This window comes from Anguilla anguilla, chromosome 12, assembly GCF_013347855.1.
Source record: "Anguilla anguilla isolate fAngAng1 chromosome 12, fAngAng1.pri, whole genome shotgun sequence".
Classification (NCBI taxonomy): Eukaryota; Metazoa; Chordata; class Actinopteri; order Anguilliformes; family Anguillidae; genus Anguilla; species Anguilla anguilla.
In genome coordinates this window covers 32145773-32163169 of record NC_049212.1, presented here as the reverse complement: position 1 = coordinate 32163169, position 17397 = coordinate 32145773, and the positions used below count along the sequence as shown (strand labels likewise).

General features: G+C 48.1%; 1 protein-coding gene across 1 annotated transcript in view; it reads right to left on the bottom strand.

The window, feature by feature from the left end:
- The window catches only part of ppp1r37 (protein phosphatase 1, regulatory subunit 37), a 39740-nt gene extending 23859 nt beyond the window's left edge, over positions 1–15881 (bottom strand). Inside the window, exon 1 of the mRNA XM_035384677.1 lies at positions 13589–15881. Within this exon, the coding sequence (XP_035240568.1) occupies positions 13589–14324 (736 nt within the window). The 5' untranslated portion in view covers positions 14325–15881. The remainder of the gene's footprint in view (positions 1–13588) is intronic.
- Positions 15882–17397: the final 1516 nt, after the last annotated feature.

The following is a 17397-nucleotide window of genomic DNA, read 5'->3' as shown; positions in this document are numbered from 1 at the left end:
TAATCTTCCCGGTTCTGGAGGTGCGGTGGGAAAGCAAACATCAACGCGCTCCAGGAACTGCTTTAGTCCTCACTGTTCCTGCCTGTTTTTAGCCCCTACAGCCTGGCAGAAGAGGGGCTAAAGGCACCCACGGGCTACCAGTCACCGAAGGCCGATATGCATCTCCCTGGAACGACGCTGGCTCTCCTGTGCAACGGCAATGTGGAAAACACGCTGTGGCTTGAGGGCGTGTGTGCAGTTCACCTACAGCGTTTGCAGCATGGATGCAATGAGGCTGACACAGTGGCATTATGTAGAAACAGTCCCAACAGCCCATTCCTAATCAGGGAGTAGGGGAAATGATGAAAACTGCTTTTAAAAATGTTTGAAATGTTCATGGGTAACCGGTCGAATAGGTGAGCGGCTGATCCTTCACAGGCAGTGCAGGTCACAGCAAGTCCCTCACAGGTGCAACGTCTGGCCTGCTAACTACCACACACACCACAGGGGGCGTGACACCCTTGACCTCCGACCTGTCTGTGACCCCTTCAGAGGGTTCCGTACACACTTATCAGCGCCCTGCTGCCGGTGTTCCCCCGACCATCCACGGGAAACCCAGACATTTCCTTGGGAACCCTGTTTTGTTTTGGAAAAGTTAAGACAAATTTTCGCCGACGTCCAGTGATAATTCAATCTGAAGTGATGCAATCGAACGCTCCATTAAGCCACGCTGGGCGACAAAGGGCTCCCCTGTTGCCACACAGAGGTCAGACAGAGGGCCTTTTGTGCCTGCCAGCGAACAGGCGGCCAGTGTTTCCAGGCGTGTACGCTGCAGCGTAATATGATCAGCCCCCCGCCAGCGCCCCCCCCCCCTCCCAGCCCCCCCGCGATGGCTGCGAAAAGAAAACTCATGACCAGAGGGCCTGACCCTCCGCGGCTCTGGAGTGTTAAATGTTTTACACAAGCGCCCCGCTGCAGCTGCTCTCTGCTGAGTTCCCCTCCTCGCTCCTCGCCAAGGGAACCTCCTTCATCCAGACCCCCGGGTTAAGAAAGCAACAAAAACCCCCCCGGGGCTGGACTGTATACCGTAAAGATCATTACAGAGCGCAATCATCGTCTCCCAGTCATAACCTGTTTTACGGGCATCGCACAGGATGACCATGGTGGGTTTGGCACAGTGCCTGAAGCAGCCGTCTGGGAGCTGGGAAGGGGGAGGGACGGGACGCTTTGGGACCTCAACAAACTACGGATGCAGCAGACAAGATCTTCCAAAATGAAAGAGGGAGGGAGAGAGAGAGAGAGAGAGAGAGAGAGAGAGACAGAGAGAGAGAGAGAGAGGGTGGAAAGAGAGATGAAGAAGACTGGCTTGTGTCCAGCTCTGTGTTATTTACAGGCGTACAGGATGAGGAGACTGGAGAGTTTAGATTATTAGGGAGCGGAAAAACAAACAGGAAAGCTGGCGAGGTTAGCAAAGGGGGAGGGAGGGCCGCTCCACAGCCAGACAGTGATGCAGGAGATGGCGGGACTGCATTAAACAGCCGGCTGGACATCCAGGTCAGCAGACATCCTGGAGCACATCTCCAGCCAGCCCATCAAGCTGCGCTACGCCGGCTAACTCTGACTAATGATGCCCAATGTGCCATTCCCAGGGGAATCGAGGATGGGGGGTGGGGGGGGGGGGGGTAAGACCCACACCGGGAAATGAGAATGTCATGGCTTTGTGTGGCACAGTCTGAAAAATTGCCACATGTTGACATCAATGGTGTTAACCCACCTAAAAACCAAATATCCAAGGCCAAGGGATCACAGCAAACAAGCGCCCAATTTTGTAGTGAGACCCTGTCAGTGTGACAGCTGTCCAGCTGAAACCACAACCGGATTTAAATGCTAAAATGCTAATGAAAGACAATCTCCCCATTAGCATGGTAGAGGGCAAAGGGTTTCGGGACCTACTGACATTTGTTGAGCCCGAATATACTTCTGTGCAACGTACTGTTGCATGAAAAACCATCACAGCTCAAACCGAATGTAGTGAAACAACTGCCTCTCTCCACACCATTCCAAGCCTGACAATGTTGTGACAACCATCCATGTGCGGACAGCACTAACTATACTGAGTCATGCGTGACTATAAATTTCCATTACATTGAAGATTGTGTCATGTGTTAACCGGTCCAGTGAGCAAAGCATCATACAATCTTTCTGGAAAAATATATAGCAATGCTTATTTTTTACTTTTTAAAAGTTTTAATCTTGTGATCTACACTGATAGAAGTAGTGGCATGTTTTTATTAGCAGTACCAGACATCAAACAGTAAAAAGGAACTATTCGCTGGTTTCAGACAGAAACTAGTCGACTGTCAGAGATGTGTGTCGTTTGCATCCCTAGTTTTTGTTTGAAAATGCTACATTTAAATTGACTAAGTATTAACCTAACATCAACTGTCCTCCATTCACAGCCATTTTAATAAATGGAAAGCCCAAAATAATTTGAGCTGTGCTCTTTGCCATCTCAAATGAAGGATTAATTCCAGGTAAGCCCCTTTGCAAAAAAGAAAAAAGAAAGAACAATAATAATAATAACCATCCAGTTCTGGCTGGCTTGTTATGAATGAATTTAGTTTCAGGAATGAAAAGACCGTGAAAATCGCATTAACTTTGCGGGCGACTGCAGCAGCCGCAGTAGGCGACCACGTGTGAGCATCACTGGAGGGGGCACCTCTTCCCCTGAACGGAGGAGGAGACAAACCCAACTTTCCCAGGCAGGGTCTGGGGTAGAGTCATTTTCAGCTGCAACCCTGGCGCTAAGAGGTCCAGTACAGGCAAGGGGCATAACTCCCCGCTAGCATTAAGATGCTCCACGTCGGCTCATCTCCGAGGGCAGCAGCACCACAGTAACGGTCTCTCTCTCTGCATCTCTCCCTATCAGCATAACCGCATGCGGCTGCATGCACGCCATGCGCGCTGCAGCTCTTCCTGCTCGCTGAACCGCAGCTGCATGCATGCGCCCCCGTTTTCAAAAACCAGCAAAGGAGAAATCCTCATCACATCAGGGAGGCGGTTTGAGAACCGCTACTGAATTTGGGCAAGAAATGCATGCTGGGAGGTTGAGGACCCGCAGAGGGGCTGCTTGCTTCCACGACCTGCTCTCCGCCACGCTCGGAACACCGTGAGCAAGCCAATCAGGAAACAAACAACAACGACAAAGAAACCCAGGCAGGCCGAGACTAGGGAGCGAAGGCCCTGAGCACAGGTGCGCGTGCGCGCTCTCACACGCAGGAGTGAGTCTGCGGTTCAGGTTTCTCCCACGGGGCGTGGCACAGTAATTCTGACTGGAAAAAAACAAAAAAGCCAGAGGAACGTCGTCATCGCTCAGGAGCCAGGACAAACAAAAACAGGTTGTAAACCGGCGCAGGCAGCTTCAGAACGAGCTACGCAGGACTGCCCGACACTCCAGGCTACAGATAACAGCGGGAACGAGACGAGGCCTGCACAGACGACGCGCATTCGCCGCTCCGCGAAAAAAAAGGCAGGGGTGTAATCAGAGGTCCCCTCCGCTTCCTCCCATCTTCGCTGGGACCCCCCTTCCTGTTGCCTGAGCGTTTTCCCCCACTGCAGTGCAATAACACAATGCGCTGCCCGTCACACCCTGGGGGAGTCGACTTGTGTGCGCACACAATGCTTGGAACGACGCTGATTACAGGCAGCACAGCCCGACCCGGGTAAACAGGCCACTCTACCAGCTGTTGGAAGGGTTGAATAGTTTTGGTCATGAGGGTGAAGTGCTTTCTACCACAACGTACTTATTTGCTTGGCAGAAGCCATTATTCCAGTTTGACTTGCGGCTTAGGCTGGCTACTTACCACACTTATTATAGCTATTATTAGTATTATTTGCACAACCGGATATTCTCTGAAGCTGCTGGAGCTGAGCGTCGTTCGGAGGCGTACGGAGTCCTGACTGAGCACCGGCGGGGCACTGAACTCGCCACCGCCCCGACGCGAGCCTGGCTCCCCGTCCACCGCGGCGCATTCCACTGCGCCCCTACGGTGGGCTCGTGTTCCGTTTCAGGGGCGCGGCGTCGGCCCCTCAGGGGTTAACACAGCGGCTCCACTCTCGGCCTGAGCGAAGCGCCCTTTGCCATCTGTTAGTGAGAGGGGAGAAGAGCATTGTGCTCCGTATGTTCCACTGCCACAATGACCGCGCTCAACAGCAGAGCCACTCAAACGAGACGCGAACTCTTTTCAACGCGGCTGGGTTCATCCCTCCAATGTCCATTAACCCTTTTAAGGGTACAGAGATGTGATCAGAACGTTCTTCACTGAACATTCTAATGCTGATGTAACAATCACCGCTGGTAATTAAAAGCAATGGAGCACTAGAGCACTGACTTAGAATTTTGGAGAAAAAACCATTCTAAAAAAACCTCCTCTTCAAAGGGATAATGTCCATTTAAAGGTAATGCCCATCAACCTACGTCATGAATTTCGACGAAAGCAGACTTCCTGTACCAGCGACAAATCTGGCCCCGTTCCATCTACTTCTGAGCACGCCCTTTTCTCTGGAAAGGTAATGAAGGTGAGCTAATTGTTTAAAAAGCCTGAGCCTCACCATCGTGCACGTAGGCTGATATTCTTCCATGCCTCCAGGTTTAAACTGCATTAGTAATGCGCTTTGCTTTTTCCAACTGAAAGCACAATGCAGCACAGCCAAAACGGCACCGTGTACAGAATCCCCCTTCTGAAGCCTGAGCTCATTTTGACCTGCTTCGTTTCAGAACGCGTCTGTTCTCTGCCGCCGCCCTCCCCGCCGGCGTCTACTACCGGAGGGCTGTCAATCAGCGAAGGTCGCCTGCCGATGGGAGTTCCGCTACGCCCAAAAATACAGGTCACGCCACAAACGGCGTCTGGGCGAGGCCTCCGCGCCCCAGTCACGGGTGTCCCGAGGCGAAGCAGGGGGCCGGGAGAGCAGCCGCTTCCACCGACGGGTCTGTCTCCCAAAACAGACCCCGGGGGGGGGGAGGGGAGGGGGGACGCAGACTGTACACTCTGTTATTACTATCTGATAAGCAGACTCTTATCCAGGGAGGCTTATGTAACCTGGTTTGGGGTGTTTGAGCAGGTGGCTGTTCGCCGAGCCGATCCAGGTCGGGGCGCTGATGGGGACACGGCGGCAGTGAAGGTTCTGGTCCAGAGTCCACACGGCTCTGGTACCGCTGCCCCGGTCCGGGTGGCCGACGGGGGGAGAGGAACACGCCATGCACGTTACTCTGGGTCTCCCCTCAGGCGAGAGGCCCCATTCTGCCCGGTGCACCGTCTTCCTCGCCACCGGCGTGTGAATTTCAGGCTCTGATGATGGGTACAGGCCACGAAGGCCGGCGGAGACAGTCGCGCTCGGCCCTGGGAAGGGTGCCAGCCCCAGAAAAATGGGAACTCCCAAATCTTGGAAATTAGCATTTCACACTGGATTTTGGTTTTAGAGAAACTAAAGGAAAGGGGCGCGTGGGTTTGGAAGGAAGGGGGGGGGGGGGGGGGGGGTGGCAGCTGCACATTTTCCAATACCAGCAAACGCGATGGCAGGCGGTCCGTGGCTGTGTCAGTCTCCCGCCCTTTCTCAGGGTTGGCAGCAGGCCACACCAGCGGAGACCAGCTCTTCCTGCGCACACCATCTCCTTCTATGGAGCACTGCAGCACTTATCGCTGATGAGCGCAAAATGACAGGCATTAGCTGGGAACCGCCTTTACTTTTCTGCATTCTTCCATCTGCCAGTTCTCCTTTCTTTCTTTTTATTTCTTTGCAGTCCTATAATTTCTTCCCCTGCTGATCAAACAAAAGAAAAGCTGGCACAATGGCCCAAATGACTCGAGCTGTGCAATTTCTTCTTTTCGCTTCTACGGCAGAACTGAATGCCATTATTTGTCTTTTTTAATGTGCTTAAATCCTCCCCTGCTGGTCTCGTGTGCCGTCCTGTGACTGACACGCCCAGAGGAAAAGGCGATGGGACTGATGAAACAGGCCAGCCTGGAACCTCCTCCTCGTGCTTTGGCAGTAGAGCCTATCGGCTGTCGCAGCACGAGGCCTCGGACTCCCTTCCCAACGCTGCGTTTCGGGGCCCCCGCCTCCGCCCCCGCCTCCGCCACCGCCGACGCGTAACGGCGCTGGTGCCAGAGCGGGGTCTCCGTGCGAGCCGTCTCCAGGGGCGGGCGGCCAGGGCGGGCAGGGCGGGCAGGACGTCCCGTCCCCCACCAGGGAGGAAGAGGCTCATCACGCACGGGCTGCTGCACGTCTGGAATGATCCGCGGGGGGTGCGCGTGGTAACCCGGGGGAGCCCGTGAGCATTGGCCGTCCGGCGGGCTGAGCGACAGGGTTCAAAATAACCCAGCGGCCTATCAGCTGTGGCCTATGAGGTGACGAGGGGGAGAGGGAGGAGCAGGAGCTGCTTCAGCCCCCATCCCAGGCTGTCCCGTGTCCAAAGGGCACCACACGCTCCGGAACGTCTATCATCAGGGCCCATCCACAGACAGGCCTGCTAAATCCCACCGCCAGTCTGCTCCATCAGCCCCTGCTTTAAAAAAAAGTCCCAACCACTCATCCGCAGTCTTCCCTGTCTCCAGACACAAAGCTTATTTCCTGCAAAAAGGTTGGAAAAAACCAAAACTACCCTTTTCTAACTGTAAAATTTAAGATGAGCAGGTCGAATACCATTTTTGAAAGCAACTGCAGAAGAGAGAAGAGCTCTTTTTTTTTCGGTCAGACGGCGTTTCTTCCAGAGCTACAGAGGGTCTTTAGCGAGCTGCCTGTGATGCCGAAGCGCCCAAAGTCGAAGAGGTTCACGCCGCCATTGCCGCAGTGAGCCTCCACACCCCCACCGCCCCCCCTGCAGGGGTACATTCCACAGCCAAGCCCAGGATGGCGGGTTATTACTTTCTGGCTCGTTGGCAGGAGCTGAACCAACGGAGCTCATTTCTTCCCAGCCACGAGGGCAGCGAAAATTGCGAAAATCGTCCGTTACCAATTTCGGCCAAATTCCCAGATTATTACACTGGACCCTGCAGAGCTGACCCACACCACAGGCTGCAAGAAAGCGGTGACCACCACGCTAACCTGCAACTGCCACTCTGGAGGCTATTTATACAAGCGTGAAGAGCTTACAGAGGAGGAGAGGGTACGTGCTTCTCACTGCGGAGTAACCCAAATCCGCTATAGAGCCCAGCTTCAATTTCATCAGCACTGGCCTCTGACCTTACGTTATGTTTTTTTAAGTGATTCCAACGTCCTCCTGAACGTGTTGTGCCCGCGCAGAAGTAACGCTCCTGAGCGCTTAATCACGTTTTCCAGCGCTGAGGGAGAAAGCGCGTCACCCTCCGCCTGTCTAGACCCGGCCGTGTAATGACATGGAGAAGTGCCGCTTCGTCACGGCCCGTCGTTCCATAACATTTACGTTACGCTCCCTTGAAAAGAGCAGCTGTGCGCGGATCCGTGCGGCACTGCTGGAGCCACTGCAGCAGCCACTGCAGCAGCCACTGCTGGAGCCACTGCTGGAGCCACTGCAGCAGCCACTGCTGGAGCCACTGCAGCAGCCACTGCTGGAGCCACTGCTGGAGCCACATCAGACCCTCTTGAAGGGGCCGGCTCCGCAAGTTTACAAGCAAAAATGTGGAGCGGGGGGCAGGGGCCGGGGGTTCCTAAATAAAGATTCCGGGGAAGGAGTGGGGGTGTAGGTGCTGCGGCCTTATGAGAATGGGACAACAAAATGTCCTTTATAGAAAGTGCAGGGCTGCCCTGCCCTGAAACACTGCTGCTTTGCTCTTTACCGTACGAGACTGCGCAGCTACTCTGCACGCTGCCACGCTTAAACGTGTGACCAGAACATTCCGCCAGGTCTTCTTCCTGCGGCCTCCGCCTGTCTGCATGCAATGAGGAAGATGACGCAGGACAGGGGAGGAAGACACAGGCAGCCACGTTGGCGGGGAAGCAAAGACACGTAGGAGGGAAGAGAGATTCGGTGCAGATGTGGGCGTATGGGTTCTGGGTACTCTTTCACCAGGATCAGCTACACGCCCCTTATCTGACCCACTGGAACAGCTGATCCAAGAGCAGCTACACGCCCCTTATCTGACCCACTGGAACAGCTGATCCAGGAGCAGCTACATGCCCCTTATCTGACCCACCGAACAGCTGATCCAGGAGCAGCTACACACCCCTTATCTGACCCACTGGAACAGCTGATCCAAGAGCAGCTACACGCCCCTTATCTGACCCACTGGAACAGCTGATCCAAGAGCAGCTACACGCCCCTTATCTGACCCACTGGAACAGCTGATCCAAGAGCAGCTACACGCCCCTTATCTGACCCACTGGAACAGCTGATCCAGGAGCAGGTACACGCCCCTTATCTGACCCACTGGAACAGCTGATCCAGGAGCAGGTACACGCCCCTTATCTGACCCACTGGAACAGCTGATCCAAGAGCAGCTACATGCCCTTTATCTGACCCACCAAACAGCTGATCCAGGAGCTGCTACACGCCCCTTATCTGACCCACCGAACAGCTGATCCAGGAGCAGCTACATGACCCTTATCTGACCCACTGGGACAGCTGATCCAGGATCAGCTACATGCCCCTTATCTGACCCATCGGAACGGCTGATCATTTCTCAGGGCAAGCGGCAGCGACAAGAGAGAAGAACTGCAAGAATGACCACCTACCGATTCCCTAATTTCAACTGTCAACTGTCTACCATAGCTTTCCCATTAACTAACAATGCCTTCCGTTATGAAGCCCTCGACGTGTCAATATGCACAGGACCATGCGTCAATACGCTCAGGAAAGATCAAATAATAATCCACCGTGTCTGTATTTTAGCAGACAGGCCCACAATCCTTTTGTAGTTTATCAGAGAGGCAACAGCCAGAGGGGATGACCTCAGAAAGTGCCATGGGGGCAATGGGGGTGGGGGGCTCATGCAGAGCCCCAGAGTTGGCTGTCCTATGGATTGTGCCACACGTCACCCCGACTGACAAGATTTTGATCAGGATCGATGAAGATGCACGCAAAACTGCAGTCGCAAGCATTTTTTTTCCAGAGATGCCCTCCATGCACGGACCAAAAATCCACAATGAAAGAGAAGACAAGTGGGTGACACTACCAGCAGGCTAATTAACCTACAAATCAAGTGTTTCAGTCGCTTTCAGTTTATTTCTCTCTCGTCGTTTATTTGTGCCGCAGAACAACTGCCTCCGCACAGCTGGGTCCAGTATTTAGATGGCATTTTTGGCACAATTTCTGTTATACACAGTTAGGTTAATTAACTGTAAACTGTTCATTATCACCCTCAATAAGAGTTCACATAAAACCAGCGGGAGCTGAGTCAAGAGTGAGGCAGCTGAGAGAAGAGGGCCGTCTTCTGTACAGGAAAGTGGAGAATTTGTAGTGGCTCCTAAACAATGGAAGCTTATTAGCTGGTTTTATGAACACCTTTAAAAAACAACTAAGTTCACATTTCTATAACATTACATTAAAAAGAAATTTTTAGGAAAATCTGTGAGCTCTGAACTAGGGGTGGGACAGTTTACTTGAGTAAAACCTTGCCCTAACGGACCTTTTCCCAAGCTCCTAAACAAAACCCTAATCTTGCCTCAACCCTAATACTTACCATTTTCCTGACTGGACCGTAACATAGCTTAACCGTAAATTGAACCCTAAAACCATAAACTAGAACAGAAAAATTGAGTTTCATTAAGTATGACTGCTATAAGAAAAACACAAAATAAAACAAACAATCAACCATTTCTACAGAAGTCTGTTATTTTCTTTGGCTAAAAAGAAATAGGCCTACTGTTATTGTATTTAATTCTGTAATGAGTATTCACTGAAAAGTCCCTCAATAGAATGTTTGAGAGTTCTCTACATGATTAATAAATAGGTTACACTTCCCTTTAAAGTAAATGCCTTTATGAAGGTTAACAGTGCAAACACAGTCCAGGCTACTATCTTTGGGCTAAATAATGAACATCCTGCTGTTCATTCTACGCTATTCAAGAGGTGTTCCCCAAAAAGTCACATTTATGTCAGAATATGACATGACAAATCATCAAAAGCCTATCTCTCGCAGCACATGTTTATTCTTTATAGGCCAAAGCAAGATGCATATGCAGAACCAGCTTACAAGATAAGATTGTGCATAGTGCGGGACACTCACACATTTTCTCCAGCGGGCATCATGGATTGGTGTTCTTAACTGTCACTATCGCTTTCATTTAACTGTTTTGGTTTGGAACCACTCTCATGTGTAAAAGACGGTAAACTTCATTCAGCGCATTTCCACAACGCCTAACATTTTATTGTTGTGGTCCTCCGTCCCCTTGACTGCACTGCACACGGACGCACTGAAATCTTTCAGAAACGATTTCTAAGATGTAGCCTAGCATCGTTTATTTTTATATTATCTTTGTGTCCCAGAACAGCTAAATAAATTGTCTATTAACCAATGTCTCCCGCCTATCGGTCTGCTATGGCCTGATAATCACTGGAAAGGAAACGGATAGCCTAGCTGTCGGGCGGATAGCTTATTCACTTATTCCTGTCCTGGTCTTCTGTGTGCAGCAGAGCCGGAGAAAAGGCTCTGCGACGCCCTTTAAGCAGATCTGCTGCTGTAAAACAGGCTTAAGGCAGAAAGGGTACTCGAGTAATCGCAAGGATAAAGCATCTTGGCATCGGGTGAAGAAAATCGTAAAATGCCCCACCCCTACTTTGAAGCTCAGCCTCCATTTCTTAAGGAAGCTTGGAGTCCCTTCAAGTAATTTGCACTTTGGTGGTGTTTTCACAAGAACACAACCACCGCACAGGGCAGTGTTTCTGCATGCCGTCAATGACAGTCACAACAACTTCGCTCACAACCTTATCCTTATATCCTAATCACATTGCCTCTCCCTACTTCATCCCCCTCTTAGTGCTTTGTGAATGACTTCCCTCCCCCATAAGGACCAAGCAGAGCACGCCACGACTCCAGGTCAACCATAAAACGGCTACATGTTTTAATATGAGCTACCGGATGTGTACAGAACACCATTCTGCAGTCTCACATCTGTAGAAATAAGCGAGTTGTTTTAAATGCCTTCTTTAGTATGGCCTATGGAAACCATGCTGCAATCATCTAGTCAATGAGCCATGGGGGAAATCAAAGATCAATAATTGTTCAGGACCCTGTGTTAGGTTTACGGAGGTCCCACAGCCCTGTGGCCAAGCCATGCATTGCACACTTGAATATGTGCATTTTGGATACAGAATTAGGCTGTAATCTTGCAATGGCAATGAGCCCTAAATTTGTTTTTGTTTCTGCTGCAAGTAGTGGAGAAACGGACGGGCCGCATATTTGACACAAGTCAACAGTTACTTTACACCCCTCGCCATTACAACTTTGAGGGGTTACCGTAAAGGCTCTCTCTCTCTTTTTGATCAGCGTGCTGTCAAGTCAGAGAGACTTGGCCCAATCTAGGCTGATGACTCAGAAGAATTTTCCTTTTTTTTTTGGCAGACCACTGAGGGCAAAGCAAACACTCCTGATCACATGTCCTTTTCCAAGGCTGTGTTTTCGTTCCTGACCCGTCACATACGTTAGCCTAACGCAAAGGCAGGGCCGAATAAGCAGCTCCCTTTGATTCAGTACAGAGCGAATGACAGCTAAGACAAAGAAACCAAACCAAGGGAAACTGGTGCAAAACCTGTTCCAGTGAACACAGCTCCACTTCAGATCAAACTGCATGACGCAACAGCGCCTGACATTTCAACCTGACTGCTAAAATAATTCAATAAGGGCTTAAAACAAGAGTGTAATCCATTTATACTGAATTACACCGGTCTCCATTTAGGAATATTCTCGATTGCTGCCTTGAGTTACGAACTCCTTTTAACTGCCTGTCCTGAAACAAGACACACTGTTGATGGACAATTTGCCTCAAACTTGTACACAACTCAGTGGCATTACAGACTTGGGCATGTACAGCTGCCAGCAGAACAACATTAAATGTTGAAGGCAGTTTGCACAAGTAACTGAATTTCCCAGCCTAATGGTTATTTGGGAAAATGTTGACTGATTAATGAATCAACTGCACTGCAGATGAAGCAAAAATGTTCACTAATGACGGGGCCACAAAGCAAACGCTGAAAGGACACTGTACATGGCTGGCTCAAGGTGACCATATCTGTGCAACTGTACTGAGTAAACGCACAAAAAACTGATTTGACTAAGGCTAAATATTACTCTGATGAAGTTCTCATTTATGGTTGGTGTTCAACGCCTCTAACGTCTGGCACCTTTAAAATGCACACCTGGCACTGCAGTTTAAACAGGATACGATCAATAAAATAAAACAGGAACACCCTGATAACGAGCAAAATAGGAGCATCACGTGACAACTTCTATGAGTCCCCATAAAGGTGCTACTTAAGAAAACAAAATAAAACAAACGGTCTTTGTGCAGGCTGCACTCAAAACTCTCGCCCATTGCCCTACATTTCTCTCTGTGCTTCAGGAGACACAAAAATCAAGAGCACGTAACACTTTGCTAGCTGTGGATCGACCCAAAATCGAATCAGGCATGTCAGCATTTTCCCAAACCCACTTTAAACACAAAGCATTGGCTTCCAAATGGCCTAATTTGTTTAACTCCATTACAGAAAAAAAAATTCAAGCTAAAAAAAAAATGTCCAATTTGACCAAGATATCAGTTAAGATAATAAATTAGATTAAACTGACAAACATTTTAGACATTGGGTTCCCCCTGATTGGCTCACAAACCTTCTGTGAGGAGGGAGGCAGACTCCCAGCGAATCAGATCTATGGGGAAATGCCAAATTATGTTTGTTGCCGCTTCACCTTTGAACCTTTCCACAAACATACATACGAGTCCATATCATTTCCCTGTTGTAATTCTCAGCCCCCCATGTGACTGAGCCAGATATCACATCACTATATATACAGGTTAATAGTGTCTTGAAGCTCCTGAGTATAAGTAAGCTTGGGATGCACGATATGGAAATTCTGTTGTAAACATCACTAGTCGATGTTTCACTGGCCATAGTGGCCGATGTCAACTGCTCTGCTTTCCATCACAGTGAAAATTAAAACTGTAACTAAGTTTCCACATTCATCCTCAAGATCATCAGCTGAGGCTGTTCTTGCTACCGTATTTTACATGTTCAGGTGACAAAATTAACACTGAGCTGAACACGTGTTGCACAGAGCACCATGATGACGCTTCACATCTTGGGCAGAACTCAGGTCCACTGCAATAACCCAACATCTGTTTCTACATTGCCCTTTGGAGACTGCACAGGAAATGGGGGCCTTGTGTTAAGCACACAACTTGACAACATGAAGGGCAATGCTTTTCTTTTAACTCGAGGAACTGGTTTTGCAGGGGTCAATGTTTAGAAAGCTGTAGATGAACAGCAAGTCCAGTCCCAGTCCAACGCTTACCTGGCTTAGAACAAGGCCCGACTTCATCAGGACTCATGAGAAACCACCCTTAGCTCTGCAAATAAAAGTCCACATTCAAATGTAAAGAGAGAAGGGATGAAGGAGGATATATATATATGATGGCTTACCATGTCTCCAGGGGTCTTTTGGCTCCACAGCTCCAGAGACAATGTCTTCATCTGAGGGGAAAGTAACCCTCTTGGCCCCCTGTTTGTGTTTTTCATTTTCATCAACAACAGAGACAGGAGATGTGCCTTCCCCTTTAGAAGAATCACAGGGCAGACTGGCCTCTGTATTTAAGGGCTTCTCAGACCCTTGTGTGTCACTGTCCATGGACAAGGCCTGAGCAGGAAGACCAGACACGTTTGAGGCACTCTCATCCCCGCTCCGGTTGCCTTCCTGGCACAGAGGCTGAGGTTCCAGCATTCCACTTTCGTCAAGAGTCAAATCCACCCCGACATCCATGGCCTCTCCAATTCCTATATTCCCCATTTGAAACTCAGGTCGTGGTGTTCCTGAGTTAGCATCACTCTCACCCGGGCGGTGTTGGTCACTGGAAGCGCTATCCAAATCGGAGTTTGTGCTAGGGGATGCGCAAGGCACCCCACTGTTCCCAGTTAGCTTATCGGTCTCCAAACCATCTGCTACCCTAACGCCTTCTTCGCCCCCAGGGCTGTCACTTATCCTGGCTGGCAAAGGGGTGTCCACAGTCTCAGTATCAATGTCTTGTTTCCCCACGTCGCCATCCATCACTTGAAGACTATTCCGAGGTATAATTTCTTCCGCACTGTATGTGGTATCTTCATTGACGGTTTTCTTCGTTTTGGCATTACAAAAATCTAGGATTTCCTCCTCGCTATTCATCTTCTCATTTCTATCTGACAAGAACAAAGTTATTTTTTTCTTCCCAAAACAAGATGCAATTATTAGGTCTGTTTTAGTTGGTTCACCTCCGAAATTAAACACTTAGATTACTTATATATTTGGAAATGCATCTGTTAGCTAAGCGTCTAGCGTGAATGTCTTTCAAGACACTTTTCCATTACTACTACAAGACAGCTAATTTTAAGCAACACACAAACTCTACATCACATTACTTCCCGGGGTTTGGATGATCGGAGTGAATCAGAAGTAATATGAACTATTTCGCAACCCTGCCGGTTAACTTCACATCCAGACAAGTTAGCATATGCATACAAGTTAAAGGAACATTTTTTTCCCTACGATATTCTCGCAGTATGGAATTTCGCCCAAATGCAACTTGCTAGTTAATGTAGTCCGGGTACGTTGCAGGTCAAAAACAGACAGTTGGTTTTTGCTAAACGACAAATTACTTTATCGGGGAACGTATTCGAGCAACCTATCTGTAGCTATTAGGTAGCCTGCAGGATAGCTAATTTTGGTTAGCTAGTTAGCCAACGCTTCAGCTAAAGCAATACCTTGCTAGAAAGCCGTCCAGCTAAAATATTAATAAGCACGGAAAAAACAATAACAAAGACGGACGAATTAACGAAACACAGACACACAGCCAAACAGGCTGATATTACACCTCAAGTGAGTGTCATTTTGCTGGTTTGTTCTGTCGGCACTGTTAGCTAGCTAACGTTAGCTAGCTAGCTAACTTGCACGCTTTGTCTAATCAGTGAACTAGCTAGCAGGCTATACTAGCTTCCAGCAAAATGTCTCTCTACAGAAGCAAAGCCCAACTCGACATGTTTGTTATTAAGCTAACTGTTTAGTCCAAGTCACTACACTTTCGCTTAGCTTCAGATTTTGTTAATAAATACTGTTGTTTCTCGAGTCTGTCAATGTTCTGCTTTAGCTGACCAGTTAACACGCAATTACCGTTTAAAACGACATGACATAACTCGTTCGCGGTGCTTACATTACGGGATAGCTACTAGCCAACTAGCTAGCTTGCGTTACTCCAAGTCTCTCATGCGCTTGAAAAGTGACACACAGGCCACTTTTGTCGATTGCACTCTCAGGTTAAATATATATATGTATTCCCAACCAGGCTTTCTGTCTGAAATAGAAACAGTTCAAAAGCTGTCCCTCTCTCATTCACACACATCGCACAACAGTCCACAGCTAAGCACAGAAAAACACAAGCGTCATAGCTAGCTGCCTAGCTAGTCACAGAGCATCAGTTTCACTGGCGCTAGCTAGTACAGTACGGGCTGGGAAGAGTATTCCCCACAAATGGCTCCAACGCTGACGTGCAATTAACTCCTCTCGAAAATTCACTTTCCTCAAAAGAATACATCCAAACTGCTTTTCGCTACAGACTATCGACAGCGCCGCGAAAACCGAATCTAACAAACTAGCTACATATATTATAATTCTCTCCTACGCCTGCTTACTCGTCTCAAACTACTGTTTGTTGACCACACGTCCATACGTCATCGAAATCGCAGCGGGTAGAGTTTTGGAGAAGCACTTTCGCGATTGCAAGTTGCAACATTTCACTGAGTACAGTATGCTTACCTATTGTTATGACCTAACAGGCCATTAAAACAGAACAACGAGGTTAATTTTGTATTGTGTCTTTCTGCACAAGTGGTCACTTATTTCCTGGTCTCATTTAAACTATTAACATTGTATTGGCGAATCATCGGAAGTAGGCCTACTGCATACATGTACAATATTGACATACGGTTGACATGTGGTGGGGTGTGTGGCAGAGATAGATCTCTAATGGATAAATCCTCCTCAATCGTACTTCAGATTAGGCCTACTTTAACATGGCCAGCACACTTTTAGTAGTAAAATGATTAAATGTAAGATAATTTTTCAGAATTAATTTAATTTGAAGTTATCTGTATTTACTTGACGATTATAGGATTTAGTTGGCAAATACATTTTATTTTATTAAAGAACACAAAATAAATATTTTTGTGTTAATATTTTGTGGTGTTGATAGCATTGGAAACTCCCCACCCATTATAAATAAATCTTGCAGCAGCCAGGAGATATTCATTTTGTTGTTGCTTCTTACATTTTACAGGATTGTCATAAGGCATTATTAACTAGGATTTTCCACAATTTAAACCAAATTTATGCAAAAGTAAACCACAACAATTCCACAAATGGAATTTAGCCCAGACGTAGCCTATGCCACAATGTTCACTATATCTGCAATCCCACGTGGACTTCCTCGCACCCATTGGTGATCTGTCATAGGCTACAAACTGCCTGCTAAATTTAGCGTGGCAGAATATAGAGTGTTCGGAACTGCTATCATCAGCAACAAGCATAATTTCAGAAAGCACAATGCCTACACTTAAGATGACATTTTGAAATCAGTAACACTAAACAATGGTAAATTATTGATAATTTCAAAATGATCATAATTATGTTTCATGACATCATCACGCATGTCTCCGTTTCATGATAGCCTACGTTATTTTGAACTGGACCTTGGGAAAATATTGTTGATAATAGCCTATTTATTATTATATTATATTATAATTATAATAACTAATTTCGAAGAGCTGAAAAACATCTTTCACATGTCTAAGCATAGGCTACGTAGTGTGAGAAAAGATCAATCAAATAGGCCGAATTACACCTTCCGAGTTACATAAGCACAATGTTACCGAGACGCAAGAAATACAAGAACACGTAGGCCTATAAGCATTACGTACGGTACTATAGCCGTGTGTTGCTTAGGTGTTATTCATTCAAAAGGACCCGTGAAATGCTTCTGTTATTAATCCTGACAGGAAGTAAATGTGACGTCAATTGTGATCCTTAGCTATATTTCACAATCAGGCAAAGAAATAACTATGAGGCCGTTCCGGTCTGTGCCCTCTTGTGTCCAATTTTATGTAGGCTATTTGTTTTCAGGGCTTCGAAAAATGAATGGATACGCAAAGTTCCAGGAGAGAAAATTGACGTGCTAACAAAATGTTTGAGCAGCACGTGGGTATGGTCT